General features: G+C 47.3%; 1 protein-coding gene across 1 annotated transcript in view; it reads left to right on the top strand.

Moving 5' to 3' along the window:
• The first annotated feature begins 5,092 nt into the window (after nt 1–5,092).
• Nucleotides 5,093–18,234, top strand: part of LOC116947412 (ras association domain-containing protein 1-like) — a 51,403-nt gene continuing 38,261 nt past the window's right edge. The window contains exons 1-2 of the mRNA XM_032963102.2: nt 5,093–5,512; nt 14,990–15,786. Of these exons, the coding sequence (XP_032818993.1) occupies nt 15,655–15,786 (132 nt within the window). The 5' untranslated portion in view covers nt 5,093–5,512; nt 14,990–15,654. The remainder of the gene's footprint in view (nt 5,513–14,989; nt 15,787–18,234) is intronic.

Raw genomic sequence — 18,234 nt, forward strand, 5'->3', positions numbered from 1 at the left:
TTTCCTGTTGCTGTCGACACGATTTAGCACAGTCTGGGTTATTGTGCTGCTCTGTCTAATGACTCCTGCTGTTCTTCTTCTTCCAGTGGACCCATCAGGTCGTGTGACTCACTCTCTGCCAGCTCTCACAAAGGATTCGTCGGCCGTGCTCGCTGAGTCTCTCCGTGACGATCCTTGCCCTTTGTGGTCACGCGAAATGCCACTCGCGAGCCGGCAGCAAACCCTCTATGGCTCAGCGGCAATTCTCCGGTCGATTAGCCATGAGCGTTTATTTATATACCGAGTGCAGGGCAGAACAAAACAATGCAACATTGCAGGCAGCTTAACAGGTCCCTGCAGGGTGGGCTGGAATTTTGCTCAATTTTATGACATTGTTACGTAAAATTGAGCAAATTGAGAGCGTCTTCCCACCTTTTTGCCCTCAAGATCGTTGAGGGTTCTTCGGACAATTTTACCTCTGTAGAGGAATGGAATGGTGAAATCCTTATTGACTGAAATCTGCTCATTTTGGAGCAATGTATCATAAAATCGTTAAGGGCTGGGCCGAAAAATTACAACAATTGCATTTTAAAATGAGGAATTGTTTCCCGGTATACGGTAGTATGGGGCTTTTGAAAGGGGACGGACGGACGGACAAATTAATCTATTGCAGGATGGTACACTCAGTTTACAACTTCGTTCCTACCAGTAAAAAAAAAACTATACTTGAGCTTTGCAAAAGTCATAGAATAGCAGACGTTCACCAAAAATATATAACACTACTTCAAGTGTACGTACCCCGGGGTACCATACAATGTCCGTGATGCAGTCACTTCGAGTCTGATGATGGTGGTGGGCGACGCGGCAATCTACTCGTGTGGACGAGCTGTGCACGACGACGACGATGATGACGACGATGATGATGATGACGATGATGATGATGACGACGATGCACCACCACCACCATGGTGGTGCGTGCCGCGAGCGTTCAGGGTCTCAGCGCAGTCATTGTCCTCGCTGCGTGTCGACATCGCCGAGTGTGGCACCGATGTCGGACCCATTGGTTACCCCCCCAGTCGCGGAGCTGAGTACACCCCTGGACAAAAATTAGTGTCCCAGAAATAAAGTATTTAATTGCCTCGGTCATTTAGTATCATTTGTTACCTCAGGGTACCGCCATAAGGATCATATAATTGTTAATCTGGAGGTAGTAATTAAAACGTCTGGTTGCTTGGGGTGGCACTCTCGTCTGTTGAAACTGTAAATCGGTGGTAGAGTCCATCCATGCGACAACCTCTGTTGACTTCTAAAACAGGGGAACTCCTTTCATTGATCCTGGATTTGAACTTACAGAATTCTGATTGTATGGCATGTTCTTAGTCACATTACAGTATTATAACTCGCCTTTAGCCCGCCCTCGGACAGTGGTATTGCAGTAAATCTGAAACTTGCAAGCGAAAATCAGACCGCGACGTGATATTCACTGCATCAATGCGTGTGCACTTTGTAAGGGCGCGGTGAGACTTATTTAATTTTAAGGTTATAATCCCTTGTTCATCATGACGTCATTTTTACTTTGATGTCTCAACAACAGCGTTACGGAGATCACGTGACGTGATGAGGGTTCTGCCTTTGGAGTGAGGGTTGTGAGTTGACGCCGAGGAGGGGGGAGGAGGCGCCTCGCCCCTCCCCCATGTGGAGTGACGTCAGCCGCTAATTATTATGAATGGGGGGATGGTGTCCATGTGGAGGACGTCACCTTATAATTATTAATGAGGGGGGCTGTTCGATGTGGAGTGACGTCACCTGCTCATGATTTTTAATGAGGGGGGAGGGTGCTCCATGTGAAGTAGCTTCACCTGCTCATTATTATTAATGAGGGGGGGTCCATGTAGAGTAAGTGACGTCACTCCACGTCGGCCAGCCCCCTTCATTAATAATCATGAACAGGTGACGTCCTCCACATGGACCCCCCCTCATCAATAATCATGAGCGGGTGACGTCACTCCACATGTAGCACCACCCACCGTTAATGATAATTAGCGGCTGACGTCACTCCACATGGGGGGGCGATACGCCTTCTCCCCCCTCCTCGGCGTCAACTTACAACCCTCACTTAAAAGGGGCCGTCCATAAATGACGTCACGCACCTGGGGGGGGTGGGGGGTCAGACATTTGTGACGATGTGTGACGAGGGGGGGGGTTATTTTTTAATTTAAAGCTTTTGTGACTGCATGTATTCATATTCTTGGTTCTTTCGGTAAAGTCACGTAGAAGGGAAACAATAAAATATTTTTTTTATTTGTAATCTTTTTATTATTTTATTGTTTCCCTTCTACGTGACTTTACCGAAAGAACCAATAATATGAGGGGGGGGGGGGGGGTTGAGAAATGTGACGTCACATCAAAATGCGCAACTTTAAATAAATATAGAATTGTTATAACAACACTAATTGTTATAACAACACTCCTACAGAATCAGAGTGCAGCGCCATATTAAATACGTACTGCAATGACAATAGTTTAAAGCGATTTGAAGCATGTTTTATTTTCATAATGGAAATATGGTTTTGGGGGGGGGGGCAGAGCTTTGTGACGTCATATTTGAGGGGGGGGGTCTGACTTTTTGTGGCGCCGTGTGACGAGGGGGGGGGGTCAAAAATCGTCCAAAATCGCGTGACGTCATTTATGGACGGCCCCAAAGGCAGAAACCTCACGTCACGCGATCTCCGTCACGCTATTGAGACATCAAAGTAAAAAGGACGTCGTGATGAATAAGGGATTATAACCTTAAATAGGTCTGTGCCACCGCGCCCTTACTAATTGCACACGCATTGATGCAATGCATATCACGTCGCGGTCTGATTTTCGCTTGCAAGTTTCACATTTATCGCAATACACCCGTCCTTGGACGGGCAAAAGGCGAGTTACAGATTATGTTCTCAATGTGTGTGTCAAATATATACCGTGTCAGTGCGCTGTGTGTGCAGTTTGTGTGCATATGTGTATTATTGTTAATGTGCTATGTCTGCTGTTCCATAATAACATTGCAGTTATTCTTTTTCACGTTGTTTGTGCGTGTTACTGCCATTGTCCACAGGAGGGCTATGAATGGTGAGACATTCCAATAACAAATTAGCGCGATATTATTTATTTATTTACCGCATTTACATTGACCATGATACGTGCCCTTAAGAGGGACATAACGATGACATCGCCTTGCTCAGGGGCGCGTTAAACGCCTGCCTCTGGCTTCAACCACAACTCCCAAACCCTCCTCGCTGTTCAACTCCAGACTAAAGTCCATTTCTGCCATGCCTATGGCTCATTAATCAATTCTCCCTGCGTAACAGTCTGCATCTCTTACACGTCCCACTGCCCTTTGTGTGTGTTTCCTGGCCTGCTTGTTCTTGCGCTGTGCTACAATAATTGTCCTGTGTTATGATTTATTATTTCCCTTCCCCTTATGCTGACTGCCCCTTCCGTCCCTGTAGTGCACAGTGTTCTTAGTCGCTCTGCACTACACAATGTCCATGTTGCCCCTTCTACACACAACACTAATACTTGCAGTTGTGATTGTGATTAATCTGCTAAACACAAGAGTATTACGGTAATGCCCTAGCCCACTGTCCATCCACTGCTAGATGAGGCCTCCCCACGCCACGCGTGGGGGTTATTTGACCATACTTTCACCACCCTGGTCAGTGCGGGTTGTTTGCGGGGAGCATAGAAGTACAGTAAAATTGTTTTCCTACACTGTCATCTGCTTCCAACCAGATAATACCAGCGACCTGTGCATAGTGGTCGCCCATTCAACAACTATCCAGGCCCAACCCCGCTTAGCTTCCCACATCTCGAGAGATCGGGCGCATTCCGTGTGATTTCGGCACAGGTCTGCTACACGAACATAATACACAAACAGCCTTCTGCACGTATAGTCAGCTTATTTACCTTGATTGACATACACGCATGCTAGCTCCAGCAGTCTACATGGATATGGTGGGTGGAAATACCCCTGACTCTGTGTTGAAAGCTCACCTGGACCTACACAGGCAAATGGGTATAGGGACTTTCCGACCACCCACCGAATGACCTTCATGGTTTACTGTACCTAAATGAGCTGATGCATTATTCTCCTGCAACAATACATAATCACCTCCATTAGCTTATTTTGTATGTCTTGAGATGTAATAACTGCATACAGCATTTGAAATGCGGATTTTTATTGTATGGTACAACATATGCTGCCTGTGAAATGTCACAGTCCAGGCCAGCCCACCCCACTTGCCCCCAAAATCGACCCTCCCTTCCCTCTGTCCACCAGCCCCCCGTTGAAACCTTGTACCCCTAATCCCTGTACCCCTAATCCCTATACCCCTAATCCCTGTACCCCCATAATCCCACTCAATGGACCGTATTCGCTCTCGTTAGCCGATGACGATAATAAGCACATTCACCTAGGCCAACATCTTACTCATTACCTCCCTCTCTTTACACCACCTACCACCACTACGCTATACATTCTCCAAGGCTTGTCATTGTTAAATATGAAGTTAAACTAGTATTACTAATATTGTATTATAACAACCACGAACGCCTTCATAACGAGCCCTTTAAAGTGAGATTGACTTTACACCTTACAAATAGAGCCATGAAGATCACAGGGCATGATTGGACTGATGTGAATATTTTAAAATGTACCCGTGCTTATAGTTCAACATTCAATAATGTGGAGAGACTGCGTTGGCACCGGTGCAGGAGCGCAAAATCACAAAAAACCTAAACATGTTCGTCAATAACACTGCGACCTTAAGGGGAATATATACGTAATAGTCAACGTTTCTGGCAATGGTCCTTCTTCACAACATAATCTCTCTGGCCATTCACTGGCCACTCTATGTGCTATGAAGAAGGATCATTGCCCGAAACGTCGCCTGTTATAGAAGCTGTCATTCACCGTCGGGCAAAAGGTGAATGGTGGGCGGGGCCAAACGGGGAGGGGACGGGGTTTTGGGAGGAGCCAGCACGGACAGGGGCGGGGCCACTATAAAGTGGGCGTAGACTAGACCGCAGTGTCTAGGGCGTGGCGATAGCCCCAGGGAGCCGGGTCGGCTGCGACCCGATTGGCTGTTGGGCAGGCAGGGAGGCGGCGCCGCGCGTGCCAAGTTGCTGCCGCTTCCTTGGCGCGGCGTCACTGGCACGTGCGCGGCGACACGTGCGGTGCACTCGGCGTGCAGCGGCTCGCACAGACACAGAGCCCGGCTTACGCAGCTCACGGGGATGCGACGGCCGAGGGTACGTGCTCAGCATAAGGCGTCTTGCTTGACATCTGTACAGCAAGCAGCAGCAGCACAAGCCGGCTAATGCCGAGTGCCCGATACTGTCGGGAGTGTACCAATATTGGTTGTTTGGCTGCTACGGCGACGACTGCTGCTGCAACAATCGACTGCCGCTCTCTCCTCATTGCCAAGAGGCTGCGAAGACAAAACTGGGATTCTTTTTCCGGCAAAAGGCTCAACGTTTCTGTGTGCAGGTGAGTGAGTGATTGATACAGAATTCCAACTGACTTTCACGATCCTTGTTTACCATTGCACCTAATACAGCCCTGCTATCAATCCACTGCTGGATGAAGGAAATATAATCCCGCGCGGTTTCGGCTGGTTATTTGACCATACAGTACAGTACTTAACTTCACCTGGTCAGTGCTGGTTAGTGAAGATGGTTAAGGCATAGACGTGTGAGCATAGCAGTATAGCCTCATACTTGTTTGAGTTGAACTATCTTCCGCCCACCAACCGCCACGTAACCTATACCACCTGTTATACAATGGTGGTAATTTCCATGAAATCGTCACAACACCTTCATTGTTGTCAACTTCATGGTGACATAATCGGTGTCACGCCCCGTGCGATGGACTTTAGACACACCAAGGCAGGCACGTGTACAGATGGGGATTGCTACTGTCTGACGTGTTCTGTTCACGTCCTACGCCCACGTCTCTATGTCCATGTGAACTGTGATGGGCTGTTTGTATTATTTGTACATGTGAGTGCCTATTTGTTGTGTTTGTGAAGTTGCAGCGTATGGGCTATAAGTATGTGATTTGTGCATATTCCGTAAGTACAGTAACTGTACGTGTGCAATATGTTATCTTAGTTTGTGCACATGCATGTGTGTGTGTATATGTGCACATTATACAACACACTACGTGCTGGGAATGTCTGTGTTGTATGTGTGGGTGTTGTGAATGTGTTGGGTGCCTTCTGTGCTCGTGAATGTGTATTTTCTGTGTGTTGTTCATGTCTCTATGCGTCTGCTGTTTGTGGTGTGAATCTGCATGCGTTGTACGTATGTGAATGGTGTCTATGTTGTATGTGCTCTCTATGTTGTGAATGTGTTTTACATGTCACAGTTTATGCCTTTTATATGTACCATATGTGCTTACTGTATGCCTAATATGTGTTATGAATGTAGTTGGTTTGGCACTGTATACCAGAATTGGTGTCAATACGTTATAAGCTGTCCATGTGCGCTCTGCACCATTGGCCTGCACCGTATGTTGTCAATGCATGCGCTTCTCTCTGTAGGTATGTGCCTGCTAAATGTGTGTGCTCTGAATGCAATTACTGAACTGAATTGTAAATGTGCTCAATGCCCATGTGCGCTCTGATATCGCGTTGAGTCTCCATATGTTGACGAGTCGTGTGTGTGTGCGCACACGTTTGGTCGTTTGCTTTGAATATGACGGATATATGATGGATGTGTTGTGTGCTTTTTGCATTGCTGTAACTTTATGTGTATTGTGTGTATGTGTGTGCTTGTGCGTCCTGTGTATGTAGTGTGCGGGCTGTGTGTGTGTGCTTGTGTGTGCTGTGTGTGTGCTATGAGTGTGTATTGTATGTGACATGAATACGTGTCTCATCTTTGCTTTAAGTATAACACTGCATGGCAGAGTATGTGTTGTGTGCAGAACGTGATGTGCTGGAAACAATGCGAACATAAATGTTTATGCTTGCGATAGTGGGCGACAAGTCCCCATACCCTCTTCACCTCTATAAATAATATTCTCCACAAAACAGGGGTATAGGGACTTCACGACCACCTTGTATGTTCAGCAATTTTTAAACATTGTATGTGCTGTATTGTATTTTGCTAGGGTGTGTGTGTGACTCCCCTAGGTCGACTTAGCCTCAAATGAATACCTGGTGCAGTTTATAAACATCGCCACTAGGGAGACAAAGGCGGCCGGGCGTGGTGCTGGCCACCCACCCCCTCGTGTGCCGTGCCGGGCTTCATAGGTGCTCGCTAACAGCACTTGCCCCTACAGTCTGTTAAGGTTATTTGGGGGCTCTTTGTCTAAGTCCAGCATATCCACGTTCATCCCTTTTGTTATTCCACTGCTGCACGAAGAACTTATGCCGTGGGTGGTTATTGCCGAAGGTGGTTACCATGGCCATTAGAGCACAGAAGTGGAGTTCAACAATGTGTTTGTCTGCAGTGCCTTCTTGCTGTCAAACCACAACACCTGCTTAGTTTCAGAAATATGATGAGATCGGGTGCATTCCGGGTGATTTGGTCATTTGCTAAAAGTTTATATTTGGAAGTGTTAAAACTTAGAACATTACAGCCTACACAGCGTCCAGATCAACGCTCATAACTCTTCGATGAAAGGGATATGGGTAACGCATAGTCAATGTTGAATCATTACCCTTGTTGTGTCTGGTGTGTTTTAAGGTTAGGTTAGGATGAGGTTTATTGGTGTGGCGTGATTTGACAAGTGTCCAGGGCTGGCGTTTATTTTTACGCAAGTCGTGTACATGGTGCTTGTACTCTTCGTCAACTTGAGTCACCTCATTTATCCATAAAACGTAGCGCGTCCTCGTCCAAACACACGCAGGGACAGTTCTGGAGCACGCCACCCGGACGTGGGGGTTGCCACCTGACTCATTTGGTAATCTTAGGACATTAAATAGTTCCTGCCTGCTATGGTCAGTGTAATAATCATGATCGTTAGACACCACTCAAGACGATGCATTCACACGCAGTGGTCTCCCCTGTTCTGTAATTGTGATAAAACCTTCGTCCCATAATGTGGCCCAGTTTTTGTTATGAGTACTGATGTGGCATTTTTGCTTACAACAAAAATTCACAAATGTCAGCAGCATGGGTTGACTTCCCCCAGCACACGAAACCCAGTGACGTCTATACGCCAACGCCTGGTACTCATTTAATTATGTGCCGAGTTTATTTCTCTACCTTTACCATAAGAATGCCAGTTAACCTTCTGCAACACATTGCTTAGCTCCCCCAAACTGTGTACACAGGGCATTTACAAGCGAAGCCAAGCGCCCGCTGTCCTGGTGAAAAGTACCACCACAGTAGCCACACGGTCACTGGTAACTTGGCAACGTTTGCCGTGGGGTGATTGGTTTGTTTACTTGGAACATTACTGTTTGGTGGCTGCGACCGGGTCTCGAACCTGGTTCGGAAGTTAATAGGCTAAGCTGGTCGGACCTGTTGACTGTCACACTCGATACGCGTTCCCAGGACAAGCGAACGGCGCGGTAATCTGAGCCAAAGTGCAAACCATTCTCTGGCAGCTGTTGCTCTTAAGGTTTCAGAACACTTGGGTGCAAACGGTTTGCATTTGCTGCAGGAAATATGTTTCCCTGGTGCCAGAAGTAAAGCGGTGTTTTTGGTTTTCAAGCCGTGAATATGCTACATAAATGTATTGTAAATAAAATATAAAATTGTTGAAAGCCAAGATGCATTGTGGGTGGATCACGGGTTTAGCCAGCCCGTTTGCACTGTGGTTAGAGTAAGCAACTCAGATGGAAGTTTTCTAATTTCAAAGCTTAGTTTGAGGTCTGATCAGCCCTTCATCTCTCCGGGGTCAATTAAATGAGCATTTCTCTTTGGAGAGTCAACATAGGTCATCATGATTGACCCTCACCAATGTTCTGGGCAAGGCTGCCAATGGAGATACACTGACCCATTGCTTGCTTCAACAGGGAAACTCTCTAATGTTTTAATAATATTTCTATATTGTCATTCATAATGTTTATATTGTGATGTACGGTATGTGTGCGGCGCTAGGAATACCTGTTCTTTTTCAAATGCACAACCTAATGCAGTACAGTAGTGCTGTATATTCTTGAGTAAACACCTGTCCACAATACACCCAGTTTCGCAAACACATCCATAACCAGAAGAGTCTACAACCGAGTCTACACACACACTCACACTACATACAGCATAAAATACAAAGATTCCCCACGTAGCCTTAACAGGCTGATGGGATAAGGGCTGTTAGAGAGCACCTCAGAAGGCCGGAAAGGCACACAAGGGGTGGGTGGCTAGCACCACGCTCGGACGTCTTTGTCTCCCTAGTGGCGATGTCTACACATCGCACCAGGTACTCATTTGAGCCTCAGTTGACCTGGGGGAGGCCCAGGACCAGTTAAGATATTCGTCATCGATGTGGGTTGTGTACGGGAATGGAACTCGGGGCGTCAGTTTCATAGCGCAATGCGCTAATCACTGCACTAGGCTCCCCACACGGACACTCACAGAAACACCCGGGTGACATGACGCATTTACCGTAGTTGTGTAGGATGCTGGACAAAAAGTGCTGCGAATGCTAGTACAAGCCGAATCTATCGACAGGAGGCCCAGGCGTGATTCAGATACCACTTGCCATGGTATTGTTTGTGTTTACGAGTTGAACCTGCCTTGCTGGGAAAGCTGCACAATGCAATGAATACACTAGAGGACTGCACCACATACGTAGTGGGACTGCTGGCAATATAAGTACAAATTGGGGCACAGCCAATTATTTAACAAAAGGAAAATTTTGGCTACATCAGGGAAACGGTAGTCATCATCCGTCCAAACTTTCCCCACCTTCGGACTGAAATAGCCACAGACCAACATATGTGCACATAGATGCAACACATGTACAAACCTACGTGCATACACCAAAACTCAACGTGAATCGTTTATTCCACTTTCAGAGGCATAATTTTATACGACCGTAGGCTGCCTGAATGCGTGGCCATGTGCGTTGTTACAAAAAAGTTCATCCAATGCTATCACCCACCCTCTCAGTGTCGGAACAAACACGTGTTCACGTTTAGTCACTTCCAACCACAGACAGAGCTAAAATTAACTGTTGGGGACCTGCAAATTGGGGGTTTGTATATTGACATCGCATGTCAAATGTGATTATTTCTAGGATTGGTACTATCGCGTGGGATTTCGCAGCCAAACATGATTCATGACACCTGTTTAAGAAGCCAGATCAGGGGACAAGGTACTTCTGACATTTCACTTTTGAAATGCTTGGTGCAGTTTGAAGTAATAAGTCGTATTTTATCGGTAAATTTGGTCATGATAACTGTTCTTCAAGTTGCTAGTGAGGTGAAATAAGTATAATGAATGCGTAAAATGCTTATATATGTGAACATTTAATGTTCGGTGGTGGAGGGCCTTATGGCACAATTTTGGCCAGATCATAATGGCCTAACCCAAAAATTAATTAGCATTTACATTCTTAGCAATACATTACATTCATTAAACATATTCAACACCACTCACCTTCAGTGCAATATCCCATGTCACCGCGGTTCTAACTTAATTGTGGGTGTAACAATTCACCGGCATGCGTCTGGGGGTGGAATTCCTTTCCAGCTCAGACCCTGCCTGCTTGCCCATCGCCACATATATAGCCTCCTTGTTGTAACAGCTCTCTCGTTAGTTCAGCAGTTCCACTGCTGGATTATATTTTTTCTGCCTGAGGACGACTGCTTGTGTTGCGATCGAAACGTCGTGATTTATTTTATTTTTCTACCTACGTGACTTTACCGAAAGAACCAAAGAGTATGGATTCCTGCAGTCACGAAAGCTTCAAATCTAGATTCAATTAATGATTGTTTACACGTGCGAGGAAACCAGAGCACCTGGAGAAAATCTGCTCGTACACGGTGCCATACAGATGGAACAGGTGGAGTCCATACTTGCTGTACTACATACTCATGGAAAGCCAGGGCATTGCCCCTCCTCGACGCCCATGGGAAGGGAGTTTCACAACATTTGTGTGGTGATCCACCAACCGTCGCCGCTGCCTCCCAAGTGATGGATCACAGGCACGCGCCACCGCCTCTTATGGATAGCACACAGATTCCTCACAACTAGTTATACTGGCCGTGGATGTTTCAATGGCTAATGCTATCAGTAGATTTGTATGGCTGCAAGAGCAGTGCAATACAGTCCTGAATCATTGACACGCTCAGGGTTATGGTGAGGGCTGCTGTATAGAGCAAGGTCACTCTCCCGTCGGCTGCTGGTGGAGACTGGAAGTGACATGGTCCTTGGGAACTATTTTCAGGTGCAATCGTGAACTGGTGATCAATACGCAACAATTTGGGGCCTCTTGATAACACTATTGGGACCACACTCACCCAAACCTAGACTGTACAATGTCCCGAGATGCTTTGAATAGAGCAAGAGCGCATTCATTGGGCATATTCTATAAAGATGTATGCTCCCAAACCCCAGCGGAGCAATGAATTGTCCTGATTCAGGGTTGCGATTGAATTCACACGTTTTGTTTTCTCCCTGCTACCTTTTTTAAATTTGTCCTCGGTGTTCTCTTATGTCTCGGTTGTCAGGTTCGTTCACTTAATTAGCCTACTTATTCAGATTACCGACCTAATTTTCGTAAATTGGCTCACGGTTCAAACCGTTTATCGTAATCGTCAAAATAGACTTTGATCAGTGCGTCGTTATTTACCTGTCATTGCCTGCTATTCACCATCGTTCTGAGAGTCACAGACACTGAAGCACAGTTCAAATCTAGTAAACATTCAAAGCACCTATCTTCTTAAATTATAAACTTGCAATGCTCATCTCTAAATTTCTACTGTGTCAGCCACTGGTGGAAATTCCACCTTCCTATAGTTGAGCCATGCACATCTTTGAATAGCCACCGTTGAGTTGCCACAAAGTTATTTTCGTGAAGCTGGAGGGGATGAATAGCTGCGCGAAATCTCCTCGCCAGGATGTGAACTCGACATTTCCTGATTGCGAGTCATGGTAACCACTGTGCCACCTGACCGGTTAAAGTTTATTAAATGGTAAAGGTGCAGCCCTGCAAGTGCTTGCTCACGCCCCTGCAGGCAGTAGGACTTCCACTAAAGGGACCTCTAGAGAGTATTTGGCCTTCTCTTCCGCACTGCCCAGACGTTTTGGAAGAAGTGAAAGTACCCACACTTTACCCCACCACATAGGACCTGCCCGTGATGCTCTCTATACTGCTGGGTGGACACAGGCAAGGGGATTTTAATAAACTTGCACCACTGTTGCAACTGCCGCGCCGGGAGATCGAACTGGTGACCTTTGGATTGCAGGTCCAGTGTGCTCACTATTGCGCCATGGCCACTGTCCCATGTTTATCACGTGTTACATTATATTATTCATGTTCGTAACTCAAACGTAGTTTCCACAGACAGACAACTCGAGTCGACTTGAGCGCACTTTGAGTTGGCCTTGTTTCTCCCGCAGCTCGAGTTGATGGACAGGTCGGGTTGATGGACAGGTCGGGTTGGTGGACAGCTCGAGTTGATGGACAGGTCGGGTTGGTGGACAGGTCGAGTTGATGGACAGGTCGAGTTGGTGGACAGGTCGAGTTGGTGGACAGGTCGAGTTGATGGACAGGTCGAGTTAGTGGACAGGTCGAGTTGGTGGACAGGTCGAGTTGATGGACAGGTCGAGTTGATGGACAGGTCGAGTTGGTGGACAGGTCGAGTTGGTGGACAGGTCGGGTTGGTGGACAGGTCGAGTTGATCGACAGCTCGAGTTGGTGGACAGGTCGAGTTGGTGGACAGGTCGAGTTGATCGACAGGTCGGGTTGGTGGACAGGTCGAGCTGGTGGACAGGTCGAGTTGGTGGACAGGTCGAGTTGGTGGACAGGTCGAGTTGGTGGACAGGTCGAGTTGGTCACGAGAGAAGCCATGCTCCCAAGAGTTTCCTTCCTAGATTTTAGAATTGTCACGTGACCCAGGCTGGCCACTGCCCCAGGTGTAAAGTTAAATGGCTCCCTCCTAGTGCATTCCTCTTTGTCCAGTGATGCATTTCCATTTGGCTCACATTTGGATTTAGAATTCAGGCAAGCACCGAAGAGTTACATTTTCTCGGAGAGTTTGGGCTCCTACTCGAATTGGCAGCCAGCTAGATTTGTCCAAAAAACATAGAAATGGCGAGTGGTAGGGAGGTAGTTAGCAGGCAACATGAATTGGGTATTAGAGATCATTCCCATTTGTATTTCAAACTCTGTACAGCATTTGCATCTTATAAGATATATTAAAAGAAACAGCCAGCCATCCTTGTCTTTAAACAAGGCTTGAAAGAGCAACTTTCGTTTTGAGAGTTTTTCGTAGAAGTAATTCAAGGAGTCCTGTGTTGTTCTTTTCTGTCTAGAAGTACTGTGCTGTAATTGTGTCTACAATATATATGTGGTGTAGGTCATTTACCGAAAGGACCACCTCTAAATTCCTCTAACAGCCTCAGAAGTGCTTCTTTATTCCTGCTAAAATTCGTTTTGCCAAAACTTTGTTTGGTAAGAAGTATTTCCCCGTTGGTGCTCCACGTTTCTGGAATCCCCTCTCATCTACAGCTTGGTTCCCTCTCTTCACTCTACCTCTTCACTTCCCTTTAAACCAAAACACAGAGGTGACTTACTAATGTACTCATCTTTCTCTGGTGCCTCTTACTCCCACATGTTTGCACTGTCTTTTTCTATTTGCTGTGAGACTAATATATAGAGCTTATTTTCACCTGCACCTAACTTTTTCATATTACATTTGCACTGTTTTTGATTTGCGTGTGTTTCATTTACGGTCGTTAAATACCTCATTTGTTAGTTGTGCAACATTCCTTAAGGACCCTGATTTAATTTTCTGCAATATCGATGTTTTTGTCTTTTTTGTTATTGTTGTTGTTGCTGTGCTCATGCACGCGGATCTCCCGTGTACAATAGCCAGGAAACTGGATAAACGGGACCATCCATGTAACAAATAAATTAAACTTAAACTCGCACGTTGTCAGTGTTGGCTGCTGTTCTCTGACATTGTCATAACTCTGCGGACTTGAGAAGCATCGACGATGGCAGACTCTCTCCAGTTTGTGCGGTGAAACACATCAAGGGGTGACCCAGTGGCTCAAGCGGGGGTCTTCGTCGCCCACAATGGCCATGTCAGATTACGCAGCCAGAATCCCTTAGGTTTTAGGTTCAAATTCTAGATAGCCACTTGTAATTAAACGAGATTCTCAGATGTTTTCAATTACAATTGTCGCATAAATTAGTCATTGAGATTTTCCTGGTTATATAAAATGCGTTATTTTAATATTCCGTAACTTTGTGTTAACTTCGTCATGCTGAGCTCAGCAATAAGGGGGCTAAACTCAGTATTTTCTATTTAATCAATGATGCTCAGTGACCAACTCCACAAGGCATGAAGCAACATCATCTCGTGTTGCTTAAGACGGCGCTATTATTGCAGTTCCGTGATTGTGCTGTTTAGCTGTCTTGTGTCGTTCAGCACGATGTCCGACGTTTCTCTCCACGTGCTGGGAGCTTCCTCAGGAACTCAGTGGAGCAGATCACACCAGCAGGGGCTCCCAGCACATGGAGTGAATCGCGTCATGCCGAACAACATGCGGCACAACACCTGCAAACACAACCACAGAGCTGTGTGTTTTGAGTCGTTTGTTGGTGGGAGTTGCTGGAGCTGTTCTCCGATGCTGCGCTCCGTCAACCGTGGGGAATTCCACGAGGTCGTTAATATGCCTCACGCCGTGACTCCAATGGCTTCACTGATAAAAACACAAAAACGTCAAAAATACATTACGGGCGTGCAGCAGTTGTTGTAAGGCAGCGACGTAGTGGCTGCCTTACAAGTAAGCGCTCCCAAACCCTCTAACACTCTCTCTGACTCTGTCGTTTAATTTGCAGCTCGCCAGGATGTGCAAGAGTGAGAGAACTGCAAGATTGAACTCAAGCAGCCACAATCGAAATGCCACTGTACGCTCACCTCCCACAAATGTCAGCCGATTAATTAAACCGTAGCCATCTCTGCCTTGCGTGATATTGTAGGAAGACCTCACATCTCCACCTCCGAGAGTTCTTCAACGTGATTCCCATACCGTTTGCAAGACAAGTTCTTCCCGGAAGACACGTGACTCGGTGAGACTTCAGGACAGTTCTGCTGATCCTAAACAGGGAACGTCTTCACCCAGACATCCGTACGCAGAAGGAAATAACACCTACGACTGCGGCACCTCGCTACCTGTGTGCTGGATGCTTGGCCAAAGGTAGAGGAATTACCAGCAGCTTGCCCAGTGAGAGTGAGTTGGCTTTCGCCCATTCTTTTTTCAACACCCAGTGCCTTAATTCCCAAACTTAAGGCGGGTGCCACGTTATTGAGCGACGCCGAGACGCACGGGCTCCAGGACGTCTCGCGAGACACGGAGACAGAAGATTGAGAAGCGAGTTGTGGTGGCGCGAGAGCGAGAGGTGTGGAAGCGGCGGTGCTGTTGTGGGAGGGAGAGGGAGTGTGGCGCTGGGGCCTGGAGGCCACCGAGCCTGCTGCCAGTCTCCTATGAGTTGGCGCGGTCGCCATGAGCAGCGGGTATTGCACGCTGGAGGAGGGCCTGGAGATTGAGCAGTTCTACACAGCCAAGGGCACGCTGCCCACGAGCACCAAGAGCTGGGAGCACGCGGCGGTGGAGCAGGCTGGAGCATCAGAAAGAGTGAGTGACTGTGTGCATGTGTGTATCCTTGTGCCAGGCCTGGCACAAGCGTCGTGGTGACGTCACCGCCACTTAGTGGCGAATGGCGGTTGTTGTTGTATCCTTGTGCGCTACGAGCCCTGGGAACCGGGTTCGATTCCCACTCGTGGTCAATACCAGTGACGATTATCTGAACCTGTCCTGGGAATTACAAGCACGTTGCACATCTGTGCACATCTGTGCGCGTGTGTGGACATTTGGTATCTGTGCTTCTTTACAAATGCTCGCGTGCGTCGATGGAACTGCACAAGGGGGGAGTGGCAACGTTGTGTTAGTAGCACACTGCAACTCCTTCCTTCCGCTCGGGTTCAATTCCTGGCTATACACTCCACCTGTGACATTCGTGGCAAATATACACTTGTCTCTAACCTCCCATAACAAAAAGCTCAACACATTTGTCAATTAAACTGGCCCAAAAGAGAAAAATGTCGAATATAAAGTGACATTTTTTGCAAAAACTCATTATTTTTGCTATGAACAACATCCCTTGCCAGGAACGTCCCTGCAGGTTGACTCAGCCCCACACAGGTACCCGGCGTGGCGTGTAGACATCAGCCCTTGGAATACCAAGGCAGCTCAGCACACTGCTGCCTATTGCATCTTCATGTGTGCTGTTCTGGCCTCAATAGGCTCTCAAAAGGTCCTCAATAACAGGGTTTGATCCACCTGTCTCCTTGGTCTATAGGGGCTAACGAGGGATCATTGATCGTGGTGACTCTCTTCGCTCAGCCGGGGTGCGTGTGGTGCAGCTGTCACTCTTCCCAGGCTTATTGAGCTGCACTCGTATCTGTCCCGTGACCTACTGGAAAACCGCGGCCTACATGGCCGCAGACCGCACCTATCCTGGCACGAGTGCCATGGTGATGTTACTGCAACTTAGTGGTGAATAATGGCAATTGTGCTTGTGTGAGTGTGTCTAACCAATCATAAAAATCAGTGGCAAATGGTATGTGAGTCACTTATTGGCCTCTCCTAGGTTTACCCAGCCTTAAATGAGTACCTACATTCAACATTGTGTCATTCATAACAAGTCATTTACTATTCAATCTACTGAGGAAGGATCCCCGACACCTTTTATCATTGGGGGTTATTTGACCATACTTCACCTAAATGGTCAGTTGTGAGTTAGTGAAGTGGGCCACTTATGTTAGCAGTGGCCAGGGAGTCCAACTCAGCTCGTCGGGTTCAGAGTACACCAGCGCTAACCATTGTGCCACCAATCCACCGATTGTAAACATTAGCAATGGAGAGACCAAGGTGGCTGGGCATGTGACCACACAGCCGTCCTTGTGCCACTCTGGTCTTAAGATGTGCTCTCCAATAGCGCTTGTTACCGGCTGTATACAGCTGTGTGTGTACACATTGTGTATGTGTTCTATACGGCTGTGTGTGTGTGTACACATTGAGTATGTGTTCTATACGGCTGTGTGTGTACACATTGTGTATGTGTTCTATACGGCTGTGTGTGTACACATTGTGTATGTGTTCTATACGGCTGTGTGTGTGTACACATTGTGTATGTGTTCTATACGGCTGTATGTGTGTGTACGCATTGTGTATGTGTTCGTGTGCACGGCTCTCTTAACGTTGTGAGGTTAATTTAAAAATAAATCACTCCGGCTGGGGAAGCGTGGGCTGTGTAGGTGGGACGGCACACCGGTGGTGAGACTGCACACAAATGGCTTTTCTCACTAGCACACCTACGCATGTGTAAAGACAAAGATCCCCCATGTAGCCTTTAAGAGACTCGGGGGTAAGTTTTGTGAGCGAGCATCTATTAAGGCCGGCACAGCACATGAGAGGGTGGGTGGCCAGCACCACGCCCGGTCGCCTCTATCTCTCTAATGGTGATGTTTTATACACCACACCAGATAGCACAGTACTCGTATACAGCTGAGTCAACCCAAGGGAGGTCCAGAACCGGTTCAGATAATCGTAACTGGTTGGTTTTGGCCCGCAGAGAGAATCAAACCTGGGTTTCTGGGTTCTAAAGCGCAGTGCGCTAACCACTACACTACCGCTCCCCGCATACATACACACATGCACGCACACACAGACGCTCGCACTCACGATACAGCCTCATAAAAGTGCACGCTTGAGCAATCTCCCATTGCAGCCTCGGTTATTTTTCTTTTAGAGCAACGCTTTTGCAATTGGACGTGGGAGAGTGCCCTTGCACATCTTGTAATATCTCCCCACTCGTCAAGCCTGATAAATTAAAAGAATAATCTTGACGTGCAGCAACGAAACTTGTGCATGCCGCCCCTGAGCCTCTCCTCCCATCTGCGCGCCCCCCCCCCCCTGCAGGTCATGGATGTGGCCGAGTCGTCGCGGCCACATCCATGACGGCCACATCAGCCGGTCACGCTTGCAGCGTACCAGAGTAGCCCTGGGGTAATGTTTTCTCAT

This window comes from Petromyzon marinus, chromosome 30 (assembly GCF_048934315.1).
Source record: "Petromyzon marinus isolate PM22_M1 ecotype Great Lakes invasive population chromosome 30, UKy_Petmar_22M1.pri1.0, whole genome shotgun sequence".
Classification (NCBI taxonomy): Eukaryota; Metazoa; Chordata; class Hyperoartia; order Petromyzontiformes; family Petromyzontidae; genus Petromyzon; species Petromyzon marinus.